The sequence below is a fragment of the Lathamus discolor genome, chromosome 7 (genome assembly GCF_037157495.1).
Source record: "Lathamus discolor isolate bLatDis1 chromosome 7, bLatDis1.hap1, whole genome shotgun sequence".
Classification (NCBI taxonomy): Eukaryota; Metazoa; Chordata; class Aves; order Psittaciformes; family Psittacidae; genus Lathamus; species Lathamus discolor.
In genome coordinates, this window is record NC_088890.1 from 32,423 (window position 1) to 52,968 (window position 20,546).

Sequence of the window (20,546 nt, forward strand, 5' to 3'; positions counted from 1 at the left end):
GATCCTTGGGAAAAGTACAGTAAGTGTGATGGTCATGAGCTAGCTGGCCTACCGAGGCATTCCTCTCAGTCTTCACGAAGGGCCCTCATGCCAGCTGATGGCACCATGCACAGCTTTGCAGCATCCTGAGAGATTCCCCTGGCAGGTGGGAAGGGACACCTTCGGCACACCGTGGAGTTAGACAGTGAGAGACGCACAGCACATTTCAGGTTAACAGTCCCTACGCTAAATTTGGTTCTTCCCATACCCAGCTAAAAAGCAAGCTTCTACATATCACACCCTGGCCTGCATGATGTCACTAACAACCCTTAAATTTTGTCATTATTGCCACCAATAATCAACTGAAGAAGACAGTCTTTTGTCGGAGTCAAATACTATTTGACACAGCCCTCAACACTTAACACGTTAAAATTGCTATTGCTTTGTACATCTGTTTCACCAGACAAACTACCAAGCCAGACCAAGTATTTTAATTTCACCAACACCTACTACACTAAAAACAGGTCTGTTAAGCCCATCTTTGTTAAAATTCCAAATAGCCATGTTTCATCTGCCCAAGGTCACTTAATTGAGCATATGCCTTTCCAAGGAAATGTAAAACAATAACTTTATCTGAAGTCATATAATTTTCTATTCACTCATATCACTCCACCAATAAGCCAAAATATTTTACTAATTAATGTGTAAAGTCAGGCTCAAGTAAGAGTTTAAAAGCAGAAAACACCCATAAAGAGACTTTCAAAGCGCCCAGCAAAATACAGATTCTTCAGCTTTTTGCAAGGCCAGTTAATGATTTTTAGTCCATTAACATCCACAGCACCTACTGCTGCCACTAGAGCTGTAGAGAGTCAGCATTTCTGCAGGTCAAGTTCAAATGAGCTGAGGCTGTACTCAACAAAATTAAAGCACTCAGGTCCACCGACTGCATCTTAAAATTTCATACACACTCAGTAACACATGCTTGTACATTTATGTGCACACACATGATTTTCTAGAATGTGTAGTCATGAGCAATACTAAGACCTACCAAGGACATGCACTGCAATAAATGAGCATCTACCTGCAAGTGTAGTTCCATTTGATATATCTGTACCATATATATTAAACAGGTCACTTTGATGTCATGCATCTAAGTAAGATCCAAGATCACATTTGCAAATCACTCTATTAAGAAGTATAATCTACAAAAAATACACTAGAAGTGAGCTAATACTAAGTTTCTTGGCTTTTACCATGCTGGCAACTTGAGGTCCATTTCTGAATTCAGAATCAGGTTACGGATTTGCACAGATACACCAACACCTGTAAGAATATTCTGCTTATATACATAACCAGAAGCCTAACTCAACCATTCTTAACATTTTTGGTGGTTATTCGTCAAAACTACAAGCCTTCACAAGCACTCATTCAGTCTTCAATCTGGAAAATGCCAGCATGTCTCAAAATGTTATTTTCAAATGAAATGCAGGTCATCAGCTTGACCTTTGAATGAGAAGAATACACACACACATATATATATTTAAGCCAGCAATAAAAAATAGTTGTAATTTCCTTTCTTGATGAAGGAAAACATGTTTTGCCTTGTCTTGTATCTGTAAGCAAAACTGGATCTGGGAAAAAAAGACATATAGTAAAAGGCACAACTACCCCCACCTTCCTCACTGCTCACTCTCTCCTGCAATTGTGTGAAGCAAGGAAATAAAAGTCCAGTAGAGACCGAAAAACATGTTTTTCTTTGAAAGTCCATCCACAGAAATATTTATCAGCTATTGGCAAAACAGACACACACACAAAAATAATCTTTTTTTAAAAGACAGAAACAAATACGTCCTATGTTCACTGAAAAAATAGAGAACATTTGAAACCTCTGCTGTGTAAAAACATGTTTTCTATTTGCTGCTTTTGGTTTGGTTTGGTTTGTTCTTTTCTGCTCACTCTAAGCCACTAAGGTTTTTTGCTGCTCAGATCAGCAGTACTGGAGAGTAATCCAGTGCATTTTTGCCTCCTGGTCAGTCACAGTGTTCCTTCTCCATGAATGGCTGCCACCAAAGCTGTCCACAAAGAAAAGAATCTAAAACTCCATGCATCCAGTTGCTGTAAATAACTGGCTACTATAATGATCAGCAAAGGGTGGGTACATAGAAACAGTCTGTGTCCACACCATTCAGCGCAGCTGGAGCAATGTGACTCCTGGCAGACACGATCTGCAAAAAGGGACTTAAACTCTTCTTCTACAAACAGGTGGTGCCCAAGGAAGCAAAAAAACAAAGTCTTTTTCTTTATTTTTCCACTTCATTTTCTCAGTGTCCATTATGCTGAAATTGCAGAACTTCACAAGACTGTGAAGAATCCTTCATTTGGCAGGAGGAAGAACATTTAGAAAACATAGAGATGCAAAAATGTCCCAGAACTAGTATGACTTGAATTCTAATGGCATCGGCAAAGAGGCATACAGAACACTACAAGAAATTTAAAGAGGCTACTGTATCTGTATTTCAGTGATATGAAAGTAATGGGCTGAACTCACCCCCAAAAAAAAGTAATTCCATCACTGTTACCTTAACTAAGGCATACAAAAACCATTCTCATTCTGACCATGAAAAGGGTCTGGTTCAGCCACAGCTAGAGGAAACCAAAGGTGTCCTGGAGTGATGGAAACCCAGGTAAAATATTGTCCAGCTTTCTGAGGGGAAAAAAAAAAAACAAGACAAAAAAACAAAACAAAACAAAAAAAAAAAACCGAACAATATCCTGATTTTAGGAATGCAAAGTACCTGTAACCATACTGAGAACATTTGAGCTAGTGGCTGCTCTACAGTCCTGAAAAATGATGCAGGGCAGGAACATTTGGGAACACACTGGAGTCTCCTACTTACATGCACTGGGAAGGGATAGAGACAATGGCAACACTGTTTCCATTATTAGAATCAATTACATTAATGGATATATAAGAACAGAAAGTAGGGAGAGGCCAACTGCTTCATAGACATATGAATAATGAGGTGTTAAGTGTGCCATATCTGTCCTTACAAATCAAAACACTTAAGAAAATTAAACAGCTTCCAATAACGTTTGATTAAATTGTGTCCCTCTTTTTTTCTGCTTGGATCAAAAGTGGACCCTGAGATCTCTGACCCAGCTTTTGAGGTATCATAAATACTATCACCCAGCATACACAATTATTGTTTGTCTTGTCACTTCAGTCCTCCATATTAAAATTACTGCAGCTGAACTTTCTCTTGATATCCTGTCACTGAAGATCTGAGTCTGGAACTGGTAGGTGGACAAGAGAGAAGAAAATAGAGCATGGGAGTAGTTGCAGTATGAGCCCACTCTTTATCAGACGCTAAGGAATTCAGAAAGTTTAACAGCCCAGCTGGAGGAGAGATCTTTAAATCAGACTTGAAATTATGTTTGACTTGAAAGGTAAGTGTGACACAAATTCATGAGAAGTTTCGTTAATTCCAAGGCTCAGGACTTTTGAAGGTACTACTAGTAAGTGAGCAGAAGATACTCTTGCTCTGTTTTCAGACACTTTCTTACTTTGTGTACACTTTCTTCCCCTAATGGTGTCTAAAGATATTCAAAATGTATAACCAGGGACTTGCACTGCAGACAGGCCAGGAGCCCCAGAAGCTGGAAGGCACTTGTCTACTGTAGACATGGAAGAATAGCCATTCAGCGAGACCTGGACAGGCTGGAGAGTTGGGCGGGGAGAAACTTGATGAAATTTAACAAGGGCAGGTGTAGAGTCTTGCATCTGGGGAAGAACAACCCCGTGTACCAGTACAGGTTGGGGGTTGACCTGCTGGAAAGCAGTGAAGGGGAAAGGGACCTGGGGGTCCTGGTGGATAGGAGGATGACCATGAGCCAGCAATGTGCTCTTGTGGCCAAGAAGGCAAATGGCATCTTAGGGTGCATTAGAAAGGGAGTGGTTAGTAGGTCAAGAGAGGTTCTCCTCCCCCTCTACTCAGCCTTGGTGAGGCCGCATCTGGAATATTGCGTCCAGTTCTGGGCCCCTCTGTTCAAGAAGGACAGGGAATTGCTTGAAGGAGTCCAGCGCAGAGCCACAAAGATGATGAAGGGAGTGGAACATCTCCCTTATGAGGAGAGGCTGAGGGAGCTGGGTCTCTTTAGCTTGGAGGAGACTGAGGGGTGACCTCATCAATGTTTACAAATATGTAAAGGGTAGGTGTCAGGATGATGGAGCTAGGCTTTTTACAGTGATATCCAGTGATAGGACAAGGGGCAATGGGTGTAAACTGGAGCATAGGAAGTTCCACGTTAACATCAGGAAGAACTTCTTTACTGTAAGAGTGACAGAGCACTGGAACAGGTTGCCCAGGGGGGTTGTGGAGTCTCCTACACTGGAGATATTCAAGGCCCGCCTGGACAAGTTCCTGTGTGATGTACTGTAGGTTACCCTGCTCTTGCGGGGGGGTTGGACTAGATGATCTTTTGAGGTCCCTTCCAACCCTTGGGGTTCTGTGTCATTCTGTGAAAATCATCCTGGCTGCCTATGAGAGAGACTGAAGAAACAAGAAGGAAGATTCTCAAGATAAGACATTTTTGGCATTTCAAAACTTCATCCCAGTTTTGGCTTCCACAGCAGAGCTGGCTCCAATGGATAGACACATCACAAGCAGTTTATCCCGCAATCCAGGCCATTGTGAAAAATTTATCCATCCATATAGTTTAGACCAGCTCACTGCTTTAGGGACCACATTCTTTATACGGAATAAAATCCACTTCTGATGTCGTTTTCAAACCTACCTGTCCTGGTCTCAATTAGGATCCCAGTTGGGACTGTCAGTAGGTACATGAGGATTCACTATACCTGCCAACGTGCCTGCCATTATTTGTTGCTCTATTGTAGTTACAGCCATATGAATAATAATATCCCTGTTAACACCCTCACAAACATGATCCAAATATTCAAACCTATGATGGTAAAGGGGATCTTTACCATGATCAGGGCATCATTGCCCACAGCTTGTCTTAAAGATGCAACCACAATTTCCCCTGGTTTCCCCCTAGTTTGCCCTGCTGTAGGGCAAAATCCTTCAGCCCCCTCTAACATCTCCCTTTCTAGTGCCTGTGCTTATGCTTGTGCTTGATTCTCATTGTCAGCACCTTCAGCCCCGTCACTTGCAATACCCCTTCTCTGTGGGGTTATCATCAAATCCAAATCCTCCTCCACATCTGTCAAATGATCACACCACTTTTATCTTACCTCTACTCATGCAGCATAACATCAACTTCTAAGAGCTAAGTTTAGGAGTTTTTCCCCAAAGAACAAGTCACGGAAACAGTGGTGAACTGGAAACACTGTAGCAGCAATCCTGAGTCATATAATATTCTTCTTCAACTTATAACTAGGCTAAACCAAGAAAAGGTACATCCAGTTTGTATTTAGCTTAAAACCTGCTGTTTCTTCACCTAATCTGGTGAGGGGAATGAAGATGAGCTTGTCTGCTTTATGACTGGCCAATCTATCAGAATAAATTGCTTCTCTCAGGAAATTTTGCTTCTCCATTTAAAAGTCACTTGTAGTGAAAGGACCTGCTCCTGGGTCTATGAAAATCAGAGGAACTTTAATGAGAAACTATTCTGCTATAAGGCCTCTCTATCTACTCCTGGCAAAGGCACTCAGGTGGCCCAGGTAACAGCAGACATAAGCTACAAATACACAACAGCTGCCCCTGTGATACACTGCAGATTACTGTGGGTACAGACATATGTGAAATAATTAGCCTAGAGTTTGAAGGCAGGCATTCTACGATCAACAGCACAGCTTGCTGACAGGAAATTGGAGAGCCTGAGGGGATCCTCCCCTGTAGCACTCTACTCTCAGAAAGTATTTGTCCAGAAAGGAGCTGAGTGAAGAGGAAAGGGTTACTGAATGTTGCTATGTCCTACTGCTCTATTTCCTGAAGCCTGAATACCAGGAAAAATACTCAGACATCCTAATGTCTCGGTTTTATGGGTGGAGCACACAGGGACAGCTCTGCAGATTCATATTTGCTGTGAAAAGGTGATTGGGTAGGTAGAATTTATGTCCAAACCAAAAATAAGAACAAGGATTTTTCACTGTTTACCATTTTCATCCTTGTGTTTGGTTCTTCTCTGTAAGTGCACTTTAATGCCCATCAGATACAGATGACCTTCATGTTTTTTTAAAAGAACCTACCAAATTTAAACTTTAAATCCAAATTTTTCACTCTTTGTTCAAATACAAAATTACAGCAGTTAATACTCATTTCGACTATGCTCCACTGACTCTGCTAGCAATGGTCCTTCAATGATGCAAGCTGCCTATTGTACATGTATATGTGTAGTTTTCTGCAGGACTGCAATGGACTGCATTCAAACTAGAAGTGATTTTCTGAAACCTGCAGTTCAGAACTTCTCATGGAGGCCTGATCGTAAGTGGGAAACTATTCAATGAGCAAAGCACGAGATGTCAATATTTTTTAGTCATGCAATACTTGTAGGATTCAAGAAGTGGTTATTGGGGGGGGGGGACGACACCAAAACAAAAAAAAAACCCACACCAAAAACCCCCCAAAACACAACAACCACAAAACAAAAAAACCCCAAAACCCTACATGATTCATAGATACATGATTTTCATAGATACGTTTTTGAAGATACACCATGCAAAAAACCTGAGGGTGACATCATTGCCATGGTCAGTCACCTCTTTGATGTGAAAGCTGAGGGACAATATTATAAAATGATGTTCCAGAGGTGACACAGGATCAGTATTTGGTCATGAAGATGGAAAGGGTCTACAAATGTTTCCAGTGGATAGGATTATCATCTGCTAATTAACCTTCAGGCTGTTTAAGGAGGCAGCAGTGTGGGCATTGACAGGTGGGAGCAGCAGTGTACAGACAGGCACTTTCCAGCCTTCAGGATATAAGTCTTCAGCTTGAATTATGACCTCCCACCATATCTGTCATGGCACCCCAGTGGTTAACAAGAGCCTTCTTTGTCCAGGGGTTGCTGTGGAGAGGGTTCCTGTACCTCAGGAAGCAGGGAGAAGAGAAGTTTCCTGTTTTGAAGTAGGTTTAAGAACTATTTTCCTCCAATCAGGCAGCACATGCCTGGGCAGGAAATGGAGAATGCAGCTGCCAGCCCCACTCCAGGTCAGTAGCTGTGCTAATCAATGCAGCCAAGGTTTACCCTAGCCAAAAAGGCCCCAGTGATAAGTGGGTTGCAGAGTTAAGGGGAGGACTTGTGGTGGAAGGTGCCTGGAGAGAGACTGACACTGGAGCGAGACCAAAACAAATCCAAATACTGAGAGGAAATGGGTGTTTGGCTTCCTCCTTATATGTAATTCTCACACAGCACATTGCGCCCAGTATATGGCCCTGATAAAAAAGAGGTGTGTAATGAATTGTTGTGGCTCAAAACAATGCTCAGAGGCAGCAACAGTAATCCTGGTCATAACCTTTCACTGCTGAGGGAGACTTGCATGTACTGGGGGTGTCAAATGCACAGTCCCATCAAACACAGGAAACCAGTCAACATTTCTGCAGCTGGGTAGCGGCTTTCCCCCCCTTTTTCACATGAAATTTAGCAAGAGTTTTTGCTGACCTCCAGGAGTGAGATTCAGCTCTGGCCCCAATGAATCTAGAGCTGCTGTTGACTTTGTGCCAACTCTCAGCCTTTTCACTTGGTGCCCAATTTTTCTTTCACTGACATCAATTTTACACCTGTGTAACACTTAACCCTCAGTGGTTTGCTCCTCACTTACACTTGCTCACCCTGAGTGATGTCTGAAGCATCCATCTGCCATCCTTCAGCTCGCAACTCACAATCTGATTCCCTGTGATGTTATTTCCTCTGGTGCTTAATGAAACAGACGGCATCTCAGACAGTGTGAAAGGCTGGAGAAAACCAAGAGTGACTGCAGTAGGCAAATCCGTAGTAGTGTATTTTCAGCTACTTCTGCTTGTTGCCAGAAAAGCTCTACAGGCATTTTGCAAATACGGGCACTAGTGCTTTGCATGCAGGATCGTCACATCTTATTGAGTAAAGATAAAAATGTTTCTAGACACATCCTTGCCCAAGCTAAGTTGCATTAAACAAAGCTTTGCCTGCATAAGACATGGGCCAAAACTGATCAAGGACTTGAGAATTAGGCATCTGGGCAGCTGAGAAGGAAAGCGAATATACATAGCAGTGAGGAATGAGTGGACCCAGCTATGGCATTGTGTAAGCTCTGAGATTTTGTACCACTGCATAAAAATTTTATTTTATGTTATTTTCATTTACAAAAATGCTAAGCGACAGAAACCTCAGAAACTTGTTGCATCAGAGGAGCCTTGGTGGCACCGTGAGTCTGAACCATGAACCATGAACACATAAACCTCCTTCCTGAGAGGACTGGTGCTTTTGCTAGGGTACCTTTATGGAAAATGCTGAGTGAAACAATCAGATGTTAATTTGATTAAGTAAGAATCAAAGATATATTTAGAGTATTTCACAGTTGTGTTCCTTTGTAAGGAATACAAATACAGACTGGTTTCTCAGGAACTGACTCCACTGTCCTTCTCACCTCCTTTTCCTAAAGCATTCCAGAGTCTGTACACATAAACCATCTGTCAAAATGTAGTATCTCCTGCAGTCTGTTGACTTTGAGACCAGCTCCCACAAGTAGGTAATGGACAGCATGATTTCAATGTTGGTCAGGAAAAACTGGTAATTGTAATCCCTTTTATTGAAAAAAAACAGGTACTGCAAAAAGTACTTGCTACGAAGTAACAAACTGCTAGTACAGGAAAGAATATTCATCATCTTGTTGCTATAACTCTCCCATTCTTCTCTTCCTCTCCACTCCCTTTGTGTTTGTCTTCACTTGTCCTCTCTTGCCTTTGACTAGGATGTAAACTCTTCTGGGCCAAGACTGGGACATACGTTTGACAGGTCCTTTGCTATTAGTTTTGATGTAAAGAAGAGCACCGCTATAGAGTGAAGACAGTGAGCAAACTATCCATCATAAAAGGTACACTGGTGTTCAAATATAGGAAGACATGATCTTCATATGCCAGAAAGTACTGTACAGCACTACCTACTATTCTGACTCTGAGCCTTGGTGTGAGGTGGGCTTTTGAACAGAGAGGAAAAAGAAACCAAGAAAGTGAGGGAGAGGAGACATACCAGTCACTGCAGGATTGCAGAGTTCTACAGGCACAGGAGTTTGTCTTCAAGCAGCAATGACATCAGTCTACAACTGCCCCCCGTGCTATTCCATACCAGCAAAAATAAATATCTAAAAGGTGGTTACCTACCAGTATTTACTAGAAGTGGTTACTACTACACTCAGCTCATCACAGCTGCCCATATTTTACATTTAATTTCACCTGCCATCCCAAGGAATGCATGTGGTTATTAACATGCATTCACTTTTTTTCCAACCTGCTTTAGTAAAGAACTTCATTTTTTGTGACATGCACCACCAGCTTACCTTTGAATAACTGACATGCTTACATACAGTGCAGACATTCCCCCATACATTAAGCCTTTCAGCTGTCCCAGGCAGTCTTACAGAGATAAACACAAGGGACTAGCTGACCTATGTCCTATGAATCTATGTGCTTGGGCTTTGGGATGAGTGCTGCTGAACCTCTCCCTCTCTCGTGTTTTCCCAGGTAGCATACTACCAGCTCGAGTGCATCAGAAAATATCAAAATACCATCACAGTAGATGATTTCTCAGGCAACTAAGACCAGAGATTTATAAGGCAATGATGGTTTCCAAAATTGTACCTACCAGAAAACAGAAACTTTAGTTCAGTGTAATTCTGGGGGTGATTCTCCCTCTGCGCCCCCCCCTCCCCCCCCCCCCCCCAAGCTGTATTCTTAGTTTGACGCCAGAAAATTTCTTTTGTTAAGGCCACTGACAACAAATAGTGAAAAAGAAACTACAAATCACAAAACCCAAACCTAAAGGTCCTAATGAAGAAGAGATAGCAGGATAGAAGATCATGAAAAAGTGCCCTGAAAGACTGCTTATAATGAAACAGACCTCGTCTTGAAGAACACATCCACATAATAACATCAAGAGGCTTAAAAATAACAATTAGGATGCATAGGTAGTATCATATGATAGACAGAGTCTGTAGAGCTTCATTAAAATGACAGAGTGCTAGTTTATGTTACAAGGATAAAAAATAAGACTCCAACATGCTAGACAGCCCTGATCCACAGCAGTATGTGGATTAGCCCTACTTGAAACAGATTATGCACTTGCTTAGATTTTGGCATGGACTTAAAACTGGTTGGATGAGGCTAGATGAGGACCTTTAAGCCTAGAATGTTCACCTGAGTTTTAAAATGAATCAGACTTATTAAATGGATAGCTAGATTATACTTTGAAGGAAATATTTTTTAAAAAGTCGACATTATTAAAAATTAGCTGGAATTATTAAAAAAAAATATGCTTCGTTTATCTCAGTGATTGAATAATGAAGTCCGAAAAATGGTTCCTTTGCATTACCCAGATCCTCTCTCTGTTTCTTCCTTTAACACCATCTATAGCTGTCAACCTGCAGGACCCCTGAGAGCACAGGAAGGTACATCCTCACTATGAGGCTGGTGAGGCACTAGCCCAGGGTGCCCAGAGAAGCTGTGGCTGCCCCATCACTGGCAGTGTTCAAGGCCAGGTTGGACTGGGTCTTGAGTGACATGGTCTATTGTGAGTTGTCCCTGCCTATGGCAGAGCAGTTTGAACTGATCTTAAGGTCCTTTCCAACCCAAATAATTCTGTGATTCTATTCTTGCATACCAGCCTCAGTGAGAGAGACTGAAGCCCACAGAAAGAAGGATTTCCTCCTTTCTTTCCCATTTCCCTCACTGCCTGCTTTCTCTCTTCAGAACTCTGTGCACTAATGTGCAAGGCACTCTGCACCCCATCAGTCACAGTGAGACAGCATTGAAAGGTCAGGGAAAAAAGCTTTGGCTATACTACAGAGCATCTGCCAGCATGATGACATTACTTATTAGGTACTTTGCAAAAGCAGAACTAACAGCATCTAAAGTGAAGTGGCTCAGGATGGTGTTTAGCAACAGTCCTGATTTCTGTGGCATTCAGAGCGTCAAAGCAGGACCTGAGTGCTCCACACGCACCCTGCCTGGACAAGGGGCAGCTACAATGTGCTGCTTCTCCCTCTCTCCAGCCTGCTGGTGCTGGGCTCTGGGCTGGCTGCGGACCACCAGGCTGCCCTGGGGAGGAAAGGCTGTTTCCTGACTAGGGAGGAACCCACGGGGACAGCTCACTGCTCCAAGGGGTCCTCTGCCTGGGGAGGGAAATGTGCAAAGTTGCTGTTTCTTGTGTGAGAGCAGAGCTCCGCGGGGAAAGGCAGCAGGGCTGTATTATGCCTCCATTGAGAGGAAGGGGGCGATCCAAGCTTGCCTGGGGGTTAGAGCTGCTGCTGCCCACCCGAAAACAGGGCCCAGCCACAGGATGCTCGTGCTAACTTCACTGAGCCAGGAGCTGCTTATGGGCGAGGCGGAAAGGCAGCAGCCTGGCGCAGCCTGAAACTGTTCTAAGAGTGGTTTGCTTGCGAGGGACCGCCCGCGGCTCCCCCGCGCTCGGACGCCGCTTCCAGCAGCAGGTGACCGGGGCGGTGGGGGAGTGGGGGGAGGTGGGGGCACCCCCGGAGCCTGGCGACCTCGGGGTTTTCGGGGCGGGCGGTCGTGACCCGTGGGGGACTGGAGCAGGTGGGGATGGAGGCGTGGATGCCTGGGTGAATGCATGGGGATGAATGGAGCGGGAGAAAGGACGAAGAGGAGGGAAGGATGGTGGGGAAGAAAAAGGTGAAGAGGGGGAAAAGGATGGAAGGAGAAAGGGTGGAGGGAGGAGATACGGTGGGAGGGGAGAAGGCAGGAGGGGGAATGGAGAGAGGGGAACCAAGGAGAATTGCAGAGACGGACCAAGGGCGGTGGAAAGCGAGCGAGGAACATGAGAGGTGGACACGCGACATCGGGAACGAAGGACAGGGTAGTGCGCTGCTCCCTGGAATGTTCGCGCCCTTGGGCATTCGCGCTCCTTCCTCGCCGCCTCTTCCCCCCGTAGGAGCCGGAGCCATCGAACTCGCTCCGCGGCAGGGGATGCCTGCACTGGATTCCACGGACCGGACCGGATCGGACCGGGCAGGACAGGACAGGATAGGATAGGATAGGATAGGATAGGATAGGATAGGATAGGATAGGATAGGATCGGATCGGATCGGATCGGATCGGATCCGACCCGACCCGACCCGACCTTACCTGACCTATCCCATCCTATCCTATCCAAGCCCAGCCCGGCCCGGCCCGGCCCCCTGTGCCTTTGCACTGACCGCCCCCACGCCGGCCCCGCCCGCCGCTCCGGCCCCTCTGCCCCGCCCGCGCCGCTGCGCCGCCGTGCCCCGGAGGGGCTGCAGGGCCGGGCGCGTCCGCGAGGGGCGAGGGCGGCGGCAGCCCCCCGGGACAATGCGCTGAGCGCTCGGGGCAGCGGCAAGCAAAGTTGCGGTAGAAGATGAACAACGCCGGTAAGTGCGCGGGCCCGGCGGGATGGCTCTCAGCCTCCGGGCATCTTTTCCTCTGGGCTGGCAAGCCCCGGGCGGGTTTCCTTCCTCCGGTACCGGCACCCCTCCTTCCCTTGGGCCGGCACACCCCGTCTCCGGAGCCAGTACCACCGGGATGGCACACCCATCCTACCCCGTCCGGGCACTGCTCCTTTGGGTTTGCACCCCATCCCCGTCCCGGCATCCCTCCTTCGGGGCCGGCAGCTTTACTAAGGGTCGGCACCCTGCGACCGTGTTTCCCTCTACTCCTCCGCCCCGGCAGGTGCTCGCTAGCCGCCTGCGGCACTCCCCGCACCCCGGCGTTGTGCGGGCTCCATCGCTCACCCCGCCGGCACGGGGACGAGCAGCAAGCCCGGGCAAGGCGAGGGTCCGGGGATCGGCGGATAGGAAAGGCCGCGTCTGGTGGGAGCCGCGCTCTGCGCCCACCCTTCCTTTGGGAGCACTCAGCCCTTCAAAGAGCCCGTAGGAAATCTGCTGTTATCTTGTTTCTGAGTTTGGAGGAAGTAATGCTTTTTTTCTGCAGAATTTTCTCTCCATGGCAAACCCAAACCTTTCCTCCACTAACTTCCCAGAATTTTTGCTTGGTGGAAACTAGGAAGGTGAAAGAGACAGGGTGAGAAGGGAGCAAATACCAAAGGCAAGGTGTTCAACAGTTAAAACATTAAAGGAAGTCACTGGAACATCGGGTCAAGCTTTACATTTTTCCGCAACACTTTCAGATTTTCAGGGGTGGGCCATGTGTGTAAAACCCTAACAATCCAGATAACAACTGTTGCTAACTCTTGAGTCTTTTGGGAAAATTTAATGCTGCGTTTAGAATCAAAGAGGAAGGTGAATGGTCCCTTTTGTGTTAGCCTGAAAATTATGGTGGGCACCTCACTTGTATGGGTACATCTTGAAGCCTCAAGATTTCACCGCTAGATACCTTGCCTTAAACCTGTCATGTGTTGGGAAACTGTGAATCATTGTTTGCCAAAGCGCAGGAGCATACAGTCGGAAAGGACCTTCTGGGTCAGACCTAGCCCTCTGCTGCCGCACCACCCCTCTGCGTTTAAACCAAAAGGTTCTCTTTCCCCTTCAGACTGGGGAGTGTGACACCCTCCTAACCAAAAAAGTAGTGACATTACTATTCCATTTTCTGATCCTGCCTGCATGGGACTCTGTCCCTCCCAGGAGACAAACTTAGTTGAACCTTAAGTGGGCCAGCCAAAAAAATGCTTTAGCTGTGATGCTCCAGTCTCTCTTTCCTCAACTCTCCATTACTTAAATCAGATCATCTCTAACTCGAGCTTGTTGTCAGAGAAAAAGCAGTGTAAGAAATATCAGATGTATCCATTTGTAAGAACTTAAATTAGCAGGTTTTGTTGTGGGGTTTTTTTCAGGAATATAGACTGAATGGGACTACCTTCATTACCCAAAGCAGTACCCATTGTTACAGAACACAAGGTCATGTTACTCCTTCTGTTAATTCATCAAATTGTATCTTAAACCAAAACTTTTTAGGTAGCTTTCCTGCTATTGCTCTCACAAAACTGAGAACCTTTTACCATTGCTAGTTCTAGTTTCCAGACCAAGATTCATCACTATTTATTCTTGTGATTACACTGTCCTTTCGCTTAAAAATAGTTCTTTTCCTCCTCTGGTGTTTACCTCCAGGTTGTATTTATAGAGTGCTCATATCCCTTCTCAGCCTTTGTTTTGTACATTCACACAATGCAAGGGATGTCTCTCCCATCGTGCAAAGCAGAACTTCCTACTGAATCTGAAGGAGAGCGGTATTTATTAACCAACACAACTCAGGGACCAGCGTTAGCCATCTTTGTATGACAGTAAGTAATACATAACCCCAGTACGCAGAGTTGTATGTGCAGGCGTATATGGAAGCCTTGATGCCACAGAAGCTAAAATAATGACAAACAGAAAACAGGAAGGGAGATATGGATCATCTTCAGAGATGCAGAACTGATATGAAAAGAAAGATGAAGCAGTCCACCCAAGGTCACAGGAAATCTGTGGTATGAGGCAAGAGACAGACCCCCATCTCCCAGCCTCATACACAGGAGCTTCCAGCCTCTGAGTACAGCTTTGTTTGCCAGGAGTTGAAATGGTGCTGCTCACAGGCAGAATGTACATATGTTAGACTCCAGATTATTCAGAGGTGTAAGCAGACTATATATTCTCTCAGCTGCTAATGAAAGTGATACAGGAAAACTTGCCTGTCATGCTTTAAGCCCAGTCGGTAACTCAGAACCACGCAGCTGCTTGCTCACTCTGCCACTTCTTCCTCCTCATGCTCCTGGAAGGATGGGGAGGAAGATGCCTTATGTACCTGTTGGAGAATTGTAACCAACGTCTTTCGCTCCTAGGAAGCAATATATGAAACAACAGGTGTACATAAGCTGTCTGCTCTAGTAGGAACTTCCTGTTGTGAAATCACAGCCAAATTGGAAATACCACTAGCACTTACAGTTAGACAAATAAATGCCAAGATTAGAACAAGATCAGTTAGTTGTCATGTACACATGGGCTTTCACAGTCAGCCCCTTCCATCCCTCCAAAGTCTTGTATGTACTGTCTGCTAGAGACAGTGAAAATGCTTGAGAATTTTCAGGGTCAAGATTTTTTTTTTGTGTATTGAAATTCATCCTTTTCTAATTGTTTTGTATTTAGACATTTCCCCTTTCCTAGCAGTGTTTTTCTGTGGGATGTTATGCTGTTGTATTATAGTTACAGATAGTTGCAATGAAGTTACATAGTAAGGAATTTCTAAGCAATTGAGCTGATATCCCAGTCATAATGCACTGATCTAGTCACAGAGGATGGACTCCAATAACTGTACAGAACAGCATTTTATTTCTGCAGAGTGAGATGTGCTCTGATAGCCCATCTGTTAAGATTTCAATTAAGATTTGTAAGAAGACAACATTCCCATGGGATAGTTACTACTGACTACCAGTCAGTCCTCACACTAGTGGAGCCTTCTTGCTATATACAGAGTACTTTTGGTCACACATTTGAAGAGCATGTACTCCTAATTGAGGACAGATGGTTTTCAGAATTATCAGACTTCTGCAAAAGCTGAAATCTCAGAATCACAGAATCGTTTTCATAAATGTCTGAGGCATTTGGGAGCCAATTACCTGCTGGCTTTGAAGAGGACCTCAGATCTCAAGTGCTTAAAGCCCCAGTCCTCGGAAGATGCTTGAGTATCTAATTCCTGTTCAAGTCAAATGGGACTGAGGTCCCTTTTGTAAGGAGGGCTTGCACTCCTATGTCAAGAGAAAATCCTACTCTAGATACCATTTCCATTCTGAGTGACTCCCATGCAACCTGTTTCCATTTTTTTATGTAAATTTTGTCATTTCAAACTTTTCTCTGAAATAAGTGTGAAGTACTTAAAAGTACTGTAAAACAAAGAAGTACTTTTGCAGCAAATATTTAAAAATTCATGACATCTCAGTTATTTACAGTATGTGCTGGGGTCCTACCAGTGACAGCATTGGTGTTTTATGAGTTGAAACCTTTAAAGAGATTGTGCTTTCCCTGTAAATCATGCTACCTCATCTATTTAGTCTCCAACATATTGAAGCAGGTTACACAGTTTATGCTGGGTACTTAATTCAGAATGACATTCAAATGGCTTATCTATATAGGCAGCTTAAACACACCCTTGCTGTCTGACTTGGACAGCTGGCAGAATTGTAATTACAGGTTGGAACTTACAGCTTCCTGTATTGGAAGAGTAATAAATGAGTTTTAGGCAACTCTCTGCTTGGTTTGCCTTACATTCCTGGCAGCATTACTATAGGAGTTGGTGCCCATGCTCTGGCCAGGTCCAAACTCAGTGAAGCAGCATGTGCTGTTTCACTCCCAGTGAAGCTCTATATGCTATTTTGATAGGAAGCTCTGTCTACATTCCCTCAGATCAATTTCTTCTGTGAGGAGTAAGCACCATGGTCAAAATACAAACCCATGTATTAGACAAGATGAAACAGACACAGGTACAGAATTTCCCCTCTGTCCTGCTTTGTGAGAACTTGGAGTTGCTTTGGTAGCTGAGGTGTGGAAACTTCTTCATTTGACTGTACAGTGCAGTCACACTGCTTCCAGGAGTTTCTGCATTTGTGCAGCACTTGGCACATGTGGCTCTTGTCAATGGCAGTAGTTCTTAGACAGCATTGTCATGCTCTTATGTGAAAGAGAGTGTGAGCATGATGGCTGCTGGTGCAGGATAAGTTCTTTGTTGTTTCACGTTGTTGCCTAGTTCATAGAATAGAAGTGTTACCATGAAATAACTCCTATCCCTCCTGGTCCAAATAATTTTTGTGTCTATAATAGTGTTTCAGCAAGTGACATGTAAATGAATTCCTATATCTACCACTATTCTTAAGGTTGCTTATTCTCATTTCCTCAAGACTGGGACTTAGCTTGCCTCAAATGGAAAATTTGATTCTAGTCTTTGGAAGAAGTTATAGATTTGCTTGATAAATGCAAAAGCATACACTGATGGCTGTGTCGTATTTTAGCAGTGCATTCTGATTTAAAAGGAAAGCATCTATATAACGGAATGGGTTAATTAGACTGAGGACTGGCTAACTGGCAGTAGTGAAACTTTGTGGTACTTATCTCTGTAACATCATCAAATGGTGGGATGCATGGTGCTGGGACCAGGATTACATTGTTACTGTCCAACATCTTCCTTAGTAGGAGAGCAGATGGGAAAGTATCAGATGACAAAGTTGACTTTGTGGTATAAAGATTGGTGAAAGGGTAATTAACAAAGTAGGCAATGCAGTTATATAAACAGATCTGGATCATTAAGTTGGATCCATTCAAACAATTTACACATAATTACACAGTTTAGAGACAAGGAGATCATAATGGACAAGCAAGTCAACCTGATACAGTAACGAGTTAATGGAGAATAGTGAGAACTGGGCAAAAGACAGTACTGAACTCTGTAGATAGCATCATCGGTACCCACTGTGGAATTCTTTCCATAGGTCTGCCCCATTAATTTTGTAGGGACTATTGGAAAATTGGAAAAAATCCAGAAGAAAAGACTTCAGGAAAGGCAAAACTGACTGCAAAGATTTAATGAGTTTGTTTGTTCAATTTACCAAAAAGAAGAATGTACAAACACATAGCTGTAGGGAAGTATATATCTTCCCCAGGGAAATACTGAATAATATAAGGAGTTTTAACCCCATGGAAGAAACAATAACAAATGCTGGAGATAGAAGCCAGGCAGCACTAACTGGAAATAAGGGCTTTGTTTTAGAAATGAGCTATTCATTACAGGAACAAGATAAAGATGTTACTAAGGTATATAGTCCACCTTTTGCTGACTTCAGAACAAAGCCTTCTAGAAGACAAGTTTTAACTTTATTCTGTTACAGCAGAGTGAAATTATGCAGCTCCTGGTGGGAGCTGAATGAGTCTTTCTGATGTCCTTGTCTGGATATTCTCCCTCTACGTCCTGTTTTTCAGGAACTTTCCATCTGTGGATTTCAATACCTTCTTTCTGGGCAGAATCAACAGACAGGACCTGTCTGCATTGGTTTCCACTGGGGTTCTAGGTTTGATGCACTGTTGCAATGTGGTCCCTCCCACCTGCATTATCACTTCCATCCAAGAGCTCTGCAGATCACTTAACTATGCATGGCATTTCTGTCCCCTGTCCTCAATGTCTCCTACTTCAGCACATGTCTGAGTTCAATTAATGTCCAAGGCCTGAAGAAAATGCAGGTCCACAAAAGCTCATTGGTCAGAAAAAGCCACTTTCAGCATCTTAAAAGATGCCTGAACTGGGTTGTGACACCCGTCGAGGCTGGGACTAGTGTCTGGATTATGCAGCTAGGTAATTTCTTGGGCTGCCGTCAAAGACCACAAGCCTGGGATGAGTCTAAAGTATCCCTGCAAATGTGAAACCTCAGTGTTTAATTAAGTGTTCACCCCAAAACAAGCTGCTTGATGGGGAGGGGTGCTGGTGGTAGTGCATAAGGTGTGTTATACGCCTTAATTAAATTGTAGGCTAATCTGGACAACATTTAAAAATGGGTAGCTGCAGTGTTTCAGACAATACCCCACTCCAAAATGTTTATTGTTTCAAAGAAACACTTGAACAGCGACGGCTGTATGGGCCAATTGCCAGTTCAGGAGAGCCACTAGGCTACCGACCACGGCCAAGAAACATGGAGGACACGAGAGCAATGTAATTTCATACAGGCTATGGCAGGAATGAAACCATGCTGACATGTAGGTTTGCCTGAAGGAAGGTGGGTAAGGAGAGGAAGCCGTCCTTGTCAGTACAAGGAAGCATTGAACAATAAGGGGAGGAGCAGGCTAAAGAAATTCCTATTCCCCAAGAGTTTCCTTTTAAGCACAAGGTGGGTGTGTCTCCCTCCAACATAAAACACATCCTAAAATAAACATGCACAGCTATTTGTGAATATACACATTCCTTATGGTATGTGTATGGCAGAGTTGTTTTGTGTCCAGGACCTTTCAAGTGGCTCAGACAGCAAAGGAAGCAGAAATTGAAGCAGAATGAAATTGTGGTGGTAAAAGGCAAACAGCGTCTCTTTCTTTTCAGTAATTATTTGGTTATTTTTTTAAACAAACACTTGTACTCCTCCCTCTTTGTTTAAGGAAATTTGTGAAAGGCAAGATCAACACACAGAGGAGTTAGGAAAAACTATGGAAGGAATCAGTAATGACCAGTAGCTGGCACAAGTGGGTAAGAGTAGGACATTGCAATGCCTGTTATTACCATACTGTGAGCAGGGTCCATTACCTTAAGCTCTCTTCCCCTAGCAATGTTCCTGAAGATAGCAGAAGGAAAAACTCAAGACTACTTGATTGCTTTTGCTGTAGACATTTATCACCAAAGAGAAAGTGTGTAACTGTGTTTAAGCTATACTTTTTTAAGTGGATGTCTGCATAGTTATTTTACATAAAGGAAATGAGTTCAGTACATAATTTTATTTCAAATTTCTTTATAAAACAAAGTTTGGGAGATCCTGACATTCTCTACAGTCTGATATTCTTCTCATTACACAGTGTTTCAGTATAGACACTCTGTCTCACAAGAACAAGGATGAGGATGCAGAGGCTGTGCTCAAGCCTTGTCGCATACCAGGAATGGAGTTGGTATATCCTAGGAAAACCCAGACACTGCAGGAAGTGGTATAATACCTCCACAGTGTTGTTTCTTCCTTGCAGTTAATCCTGAAACCGCCTTGTTCTGGTAGTAAGGGGTCCACTGATTTCTGTTAGGAAAGGTGTAGGGACTCAGTTTTAGCTGATTTAATGCATTTTACTAAAAGAAAGTTAGCTTAGGATGTTCAGTTGAAATTGGTTGCAGTATGGACAGTGGGACTGAGTGCACCCTCAGCAAGTTTGCCAATGACACCAAGCTGTGTGGTTCAGTTGATACGCTGGAGGGAAGTGATGCCATCCAGAGAGACCTTGACATGCTTGTGGGGTGGGCCAATGCCAACCTTATGAAGTTCAACCATGCCAAGTGCAAGGTCCTACACCTGAGTCGGAGCAATCCCAGGCACAGCTACAAGTTGGATGGAGAAGAGATTCAGAGCAGCCCTGCGGAGAAGGACTTGGGGGTGCTGGTCTATGAAAAACTTAACAGGAGCCGGCTTCAGTGTGCGCTCGCAGCCCAGAAAGCCAACCGTATCCTGTGCTGCATCAAAAGGAGCATGACCAGTAGGTCGAAGGAGGTGATCCTGCCCCTCTACTCTGCTCTTGTGAGAGCTCACCTGGAGCATTGTGTGCAGTTCTGGTGTCCTCAACATAAAATGGACATGGAACTGCTGGAACAAGTCCAGAGGAGGCCACGAGGATGATCAGGGGACTGGAGCACCTCCCGTATGAAGACAGGCTGAGGAAGTTGGGGCTGTTCAGCCTGGAGAAGAGAAGGCTGCGTGGAGACCTCATAGCAGCCTTCCAGTAT

The 20,546-nt window shown here is 44.3% G+C and overlaps 1 protein-coding gene across 4 annotated transcripts in view; it reads left to right on the top strand.

The window, feature by feature from the left end:
- The first annotated feature begins 11,353 nt into the window (after positions 1-11,353).
- FGD5 (FYVE, RhoGEF and PH domain containing 5) overlaps positions 11,354-20,546 on the top strand; it is a 93,728-nt gene continuing 84,535 nt past the window's right edge. For 3 of the 4 annotated variants that reach the window (XR_010614317.1, XM_065687329.1, XM_065687330.1), the window contains exon 1: positions 12,391-12,541. Coding sequence is in view for 2 of the 4 variants with exons in the window: in XM_065687329.1 (XP_065543401.1) it covers positions 12,529-12,541 (13 nt within the window). In the remaining 2 variants the exon portion in view is untranslated. Of the gene's footprint in view, positions 11,624-12,390; positions 12,542-20,546 lie in introns of those variants that run through there. The other variant, XM_065687331.1, reaches the window with a different exon arrangement.